Raw genomic sequence first — 6,151 nt, 5'->3', positions numbered from 1 at the left:
TATAACAATTTCTGAGGAGGGTATAGTGAATTATCTTCTTAATATTAGCGTTAAAAAGGCAGCTGAGCCAGACAACATTCCTAATGCATTTCTCGGAAGATACGCAAAATAGAGCGCCAAGTACTCGGTTTTGATATTCAGAAAATCTCTGGAGACGTCCGCGGCACCCTCCAAATAGAAAGTCGCAAAGGTGATCCCAATCTTTAAGTCTGGTGACTCAAGATCAGTGTCCAATTATAAGCCTATTTCTCTGCTCAGTACGTGCAGTAAGGTGTTGGAGCATATGGTGTTAAAATAAATATCGACATATCTGGAACAAAATAATTTTTGTACTACTTTTCAACACGGTTCGCCCCCTCAAGGTGGCGAGGCGAAGAGGTCGCAAGGCCGTTCCCACTCCTTCTCGGAGAAACAAGACGTAAACACATCAGTCAAATGCGCCTCCTTTAGTTGAAAAATACGGTCATCGGTTTGAGATACCGCTGTATGAGTGATGTTTTGGTATTTGTATCATCCCGTTGCACGCTTTTGCCGCGTGTTTTGTGCTATCCACATTTAAGTTCAGCATCCCTGGTAAAACAAAGTATAGAGACACGGAACAAAATTTAAGCGTATGTTTTTATCGGTTTCGAAAGAAAGAAGTAACGAATCGGAATAACATAACTATAGGTTACCCGTTACATGCTTGGTAACGTAAGTACGTGATCCGTTACTGTTTTGAAATTGTAACGAGTACGCTAATACGTTACCGGGAAAAAAAGTAGCGGGTTACTCGTAACGCCGTTACTAGTAACGCGTTACCTAGCAACAGCGCAAGCAAGTAACTGTCGGTGGGCACAGAAAAGGCGACGTGACCTTCCCAGAAGAAAGGCAAGAAAGCGCAGCGGTGAGCTCATTCCACCATGGCCGTGCTGCGAGGGAGTTATTTTTGAATCTAAAGTATATAGTTTCTTTCGCCGCAAGTGCCTCTGCGTCGGTGGTATAGTGGATTCAGCGCCCGGCAGTCGAAGAGTGCGGACGCGCGATGGCTCGCTCTGATAGCGAGGTGATAACGGCCGACGCCGGCCGCGGTGACAGGCATTTTTGCATCCCTGCCGACTACCGGATCGTGCTGCCGACGTTGCCGGTTGGAGACAAAGGAAAAAATCAAGTCTACCTTCACTGCGATGTGAACGCCAGGTCTATAAGGATCGTCGACTTCAAGGAGCCTTTGGAAAAAGCAGACCTTCGAAAGGATGTAGCAGGGCTAGGTGTGTGCCAAATGGGACACGTGTGGCTCTGTAGCCTAAAAAGTGCGGCAGCGAAAGAACGACTGCTACAGCTTGGCCGGCTCACGGTGAAGGGAAAGCTGTGCATCCCCGTAGACCCCAACCGGCAGGAAGTTCGGGCCAAGTTATATTGGGTCCCGTTCGACGTATCCAACGACACTCTCCGGAAGGCACTGGAAGAGTACGGCACAGTTCACGAGGTGACCAAAGAGAAGTGGCGAGTGGAAGGCTTTGAAGACATCGAGTCGACCACCAGGATCGCTAAACTGACACTCAAGGAAGGCAAGACGCCGGAGAACCTACCTCATCAGCTAAGGCTTCAGGGGGGCACGATCCTCGTTGTCGTACCCGGGCGGGCGCCGTTATGCCTGCGGTGCCGAAGGCAAGGACATATACGACGCGACTGCCGTGTACAGTCGGGAGCAAAAGTTTGCGGGGCACGGGAGCGCGTGCCGAAATGCATCGCCGCGCCGTCCGACGGCGCGCCGCCGCATTAAGGAGACACGGTTTGCGCATGCGCGCCTTTCGTGCTCGCAATCATGTCTCTTTCGCTCGTTTCTTTTCGACACGCTCCTGATAACAGAAGTGGGTGCCAGGGGCGTGAGTTAGCGCTTCGCTGGCTGTCTTCAGCGCGTCTGCTTCAGCCGTCTCAGTCACCGCGCCTTGTCACGGAGCTCGTGTGTGTGTGTGTGTGCGGTTTGGGAGGGTAGCCAGGCGCCTTGTCACCCAGCGCGCCTGCTGAGGCAGCTGAAGAGGACGCTGGGCATGACAACCAGCGAAACGGCAACTTGCGCCCCTGGCGCCGATTCCGGTTATCAGGAGTGAGTCGGACAGAAACGAGCGAAAGAGGCATGACTGCCAGCACGAAGGGCGCGCATGCGCAAAGCGCGGCTTTTTGATACAGTGGCGCGCCGTTGCACGGCGCGGCGATGCATTTCGGCATGCGCTCCCGTGCCCCGCAAACTTTTGCTCCCGACTGTACCTCGGTGCGGGCATTGCCGTTGCTTCGGACATGTGGCCCAAGACTGTGCACGCACGTACGCGAGTGCTGTAGTCAGCCGAGCGAGCGACGAGGGATGCGACCTCATCATGGATGAAGCGGAAGCAGAGGAGGCCGCAACATCGTCGACGCCATTTGAAAGGGCACAGCAAGACAAGGCGACAGTCGAAGGTCAAGAGAACAAGAGAGCGGAGGCGACAGTCCGAGACGAAAAGCGCACGGTGACGGCTCCTGAAGCCAACGAAAACGAGGGGCAGGCGACAACGCCTGGAAAACCTTCACCGGATGAACTGGCGGTGACGGCGATGGGGAGCACCGGCACCGAGTCGGCAGCCATCGAGTGTGAGCCAGCCATGGAACTGGATCCCTCAAAGGTGAAACGGCGACTGGCCGACGAGTCTCCGAAAAACGGCGCACTGGTACAGCAGTGGTCTGAGGGGGAGTTTCAGCTGATAGGTAAAAAAGGTCGCTACGTCAGCAAACTGCGGTCCTCGTCGCTGACCCGCGACGGGGGTCTGTCGCAGTGAGTAGTGACCCTGGTATAATATGACGCAAAGGGTAACCGCCGGAAGCTGGGTCTGACACTATAAAAAACGGCACAACTAGCGTCTGGTCTGCGCATAGGGACCCTTAACGTTAGGGGACTTGCGGCACGCCGCCGACAGTGCCAGCTGAGTCGCCTTCCCTTAGAGAAGGACCTAGACGTTTTGGCGGTTCAGGAGACGAAGGTTGAAAGTGAGAGTCAGACCGAGTTCCTGGTAAAACCGTATACGTCGAGGTATAATGTCTGCGTCAGCCATGCTGTAGGTAGATCTGGAGGATGTTGTCTGTTCTTGAGGAGAGCTGCTGGGCTCATCGAAGAGAACGTTGTATCGTGTGAATCGGGAAGGCTTGTTCTCTGCGATTTTGTTTTCCTAAATCAAAAGTGGAGGGTTATGTGCATTTATGCGCCAAACGTGGAGAGTGAGCGACGCGCCTTTTTTGAATATATCGACAGATTTGTAATTAGTGACAGATTTACGATACTGCTGGGAGACTTTAATTGTGTTTGTATGCCAGAAGACCGGACAAATCAAAGACGAAATAGTGATAGGTCTAGCGAAGTTTTAAATCAGTTGATTCAAGATAAGGGGCTCGAAGACCTGGCACCCTGCATAACACCGGGACATCGGGTCCTTTACACGCACCACCAAGGCAGAGGTCATGCCAGGCTTGACAGGGTATATGTTTCAGCGGATTTAGTACCCCAATGTAAGGATTTCGCGGTCAGTCATGTCTCGTTTAGCGATCACAGTTTGGTGAGTTTTACCTTGGGTCAGCGTAAAAAACAAACTAGCTTTTCGTGGGAGTTGTGGAAGTTAAACGCAAAGCTCCTCGAGGACCAAGAATTGATAGGGAAAATCGAAACTAAGCTAGGCAGACTAGAAGACGTTTCGGAAAATAGCATATGTGAGGAATGGGAGCTATTTAAACAGCAAGTGAAGATTGACGCGATTGAACGAGCAACTAACATTAAGCGGGAAGAGCGAAGGGTAGAAAACGGTCTTCGACAGGATTTACAAAGGCTTTATGTAGAGGAAGAGAGAACGCCAGGAGCCTTCAAAGACGACATAAGCACTATCAAGGCTAAACTTGAAAAAATAGATGAAGACAGATATAAAGGGGCAATCGTTCGTGCCCGTGCGATGAACTTGATTGTCGGGGAAACGCCCACAAAAAGGGCACTTGCGTTGGAAAAAAAGTATGCTAGCGGGAACCGGATTGAAGAAATAGAGTACAGAGGCGCAGTAACTCGAGATCAGGACAGTATTCAGCATGCTTTTGTGGAGTTTTATACACATTTGTTTGAAAAGAAAATACCAAAAGAAAAGGGGTTTGATACGGAATTTTTGCCAAGTCAGCCGAAGCTAGATAGCGATACTACGACGTTTTTAGAAGATCCGATTAGTTTATCAGAGGTCGAAAAAGCGATAGATGACCTAAGCGTAGGCAAGTCACCGGGACCGGATGGTTTGAGCACGGCCTTCTATAAGAAGTTTAAAGAGCGAATTGCACCGGTTCTACATAGGGTTTTTTCTCAGTCCTATCAGAAAAAAGAATTACCACTTTCTTTCTTGTGCACGCACACGGTCTTGATACCTAAGTGTAATGACGCCGATAAGCTCCGTAGTGCTAGTAATTACAGACCAATTACCCTGGCCAACGTTGACTATAAAGTGCTGATGAAGGTTTTAGCCAGTAGATTGCAGCATGTTATATGGAAAATTGTAGGGCCGCACCAAACCTGTGGGATAAAGGGTCGTACCATTGGCACAAACATACACATTACTCGAAGTGTTCTAGAGGTCTGTGACGCGGAATATCGGAAAGTAGCTATACTTCAGATAGATCTTGAAAAAGCATTTGATCGGGTGTGCCATGATGTTCTGTTTACCATTTTACAACATGTGGGAGTTGGATCTGTGCTGCTGGAGGGGGTAAGGATGGCATATGTAAACTGCAAAACTAAACTAGTAATTAATAAAACAGTTAGTGCGGGGATTAACGTCCGCTCTTCAGTACGGCAGGGATGTCCCTTATCACCCTTGCTTTTCGCAATCTACCTAGAGCCCTTTTGCCGCTGTGTCATTCAATCTCAAGACATTAGGGGTTTTACACTACAGGAATGTGACATTAAAATATTGGCATACGCAGACGATGTTGCCATTTTTTGTTCGGACCCTCAAAGTGTGTTAGAAGCTGTTGAATTGACCAAAAGGTTTTGTGAGGTCACTGCCTGCGCGGTGAATTGGTCAAAGTGCGTAGGGTTATGGCATGGTGAGTGGACGACTGCTCCAGTTGTTTTTGGAAATGTTCACTGGTCACAGACGCCATCAAAGTACCTAGGTGTTCCTCTGGAACATTACCGTGAGCCCACAGATTACTGGCGAGAAGAAATAGCTAAACTTAAGGCCACTGCCGAGAGATGGGTACGGAGGGATTTATCCATTTTCGCGAGAGCGACTGTGTGCAATGTGTTTCTTCTGTCCAAACTGTGGTATGTCCTCCAAGTGCTGCAGTGTTCGAGAATCAACATTCAGCGGATTCACCGTGTATTTGCAGTGTTTATTTGGGCATCCCAATGGGAGCGAAGTCGCCGTACCAATCTTTTTTTTAAGCCCAAAGCGGGGGGTGTCGGACTGTGCCATGTATTTGTCCGACAACTCGTCTCACGCTTTATGTTTATCCGTGACCAGCGTGATCCTTTTCTTCGAACCGTTATTCAGACAAGACTGTTTGACGTTTTACCGGGATTTGTTGTTTCGTCCTGCCGGGTACGTTGCGGACCTCTGTCGGGTTTTTTGCGCGAAGTTGTATCTGCCTGCCGCTTTCTGTTCGTTCGTTTTTCTATGAACTATTTGTCTAGTGTATCACGCAAACATTTGACGCGTGACCTAGTGGCTACGTTGTTGCCCATGCCAACGTATAGGGCCATAGGCCCTGGAGCCCCAGGAGGTGATGTGTTACAGCGAGTCAAGAACGCCATGGTACCAGCGGCGGTTAAAACTTTCTTTTTTAAATTACACAGCGAAACGTTGCCAGTAAAGACTTTTTTGGAGGCTAAGGGCATGAACCTCTACTGGTCGGTAAATTGTATTTTGTGCAAACAACCGGAGAGCATCGAGCATGTCTTTTTGGGATGCTGGGATGCTCTTCTTTTTTGGGACGTGCTTCAGCGCACCATAAAGAAAGAGCTCCTCCTGTCACCTCAAGGAATTCGGTTCCTAGCAATAGAACGTGAACCTGTGCCCTACGACATAATCATGCTCCTGGGGCTCCACGGCATATGGAAGAGCAGAATGGCGGTGCGGCATGCTGATGTTGACGCACGCAACCCCCGAGA

General features: G+C 49.8%; 1 protein-coding gene across 1 annotated transcript; it reads left to right on the top strand.

Moving 5' to 3' along the window:
- Window positions 1-1,234: 1,234 nt before the first annotated feature.
- On the top strand, window positions 1,235-2,943 carry LOC121838030. The gene is made up of 2 exons (XM_042293994.1): window positions 1,235-1,677; window positions 2,246-2,943. The coding sequence occupies exons 1-2, from the start codon at window positions 1,262-1,264 to the stop codon at window positions 2,793-2,795; spliced, it is 966 nt and encodes a 321-aa protein (XP_042149928.1). The 5' UTR covers window positions 1,235-1,261; the 3' UTR covers window positions 2,796-2,943.
- Window positions 2,944-6,151: the final 3,208 nt, after the last annotated feature.

The sequence above is a fragment of the Ixodes scapularis genome, unplaced genomic scaffold (genome assembly GCF_016920785.2).
Source record: "Ixodes scapularis isolate PalLabHiFi unplaced genomic scaffold, ASM1692078v2 PGA_scaffold5__190_contigs__length_132052651, whole genome shotgun sequence".
In the NCBI taxonomy this organism is placed as follows: Eukaryota; Metazoa; Arthropoda; class Arachnida; order Ixodida; family Ixodidae; genus Ixodes; species Ixodes scapularis.
This window is presented reverse-complemented; position numbering and strand designations above follow the sequence as displayed.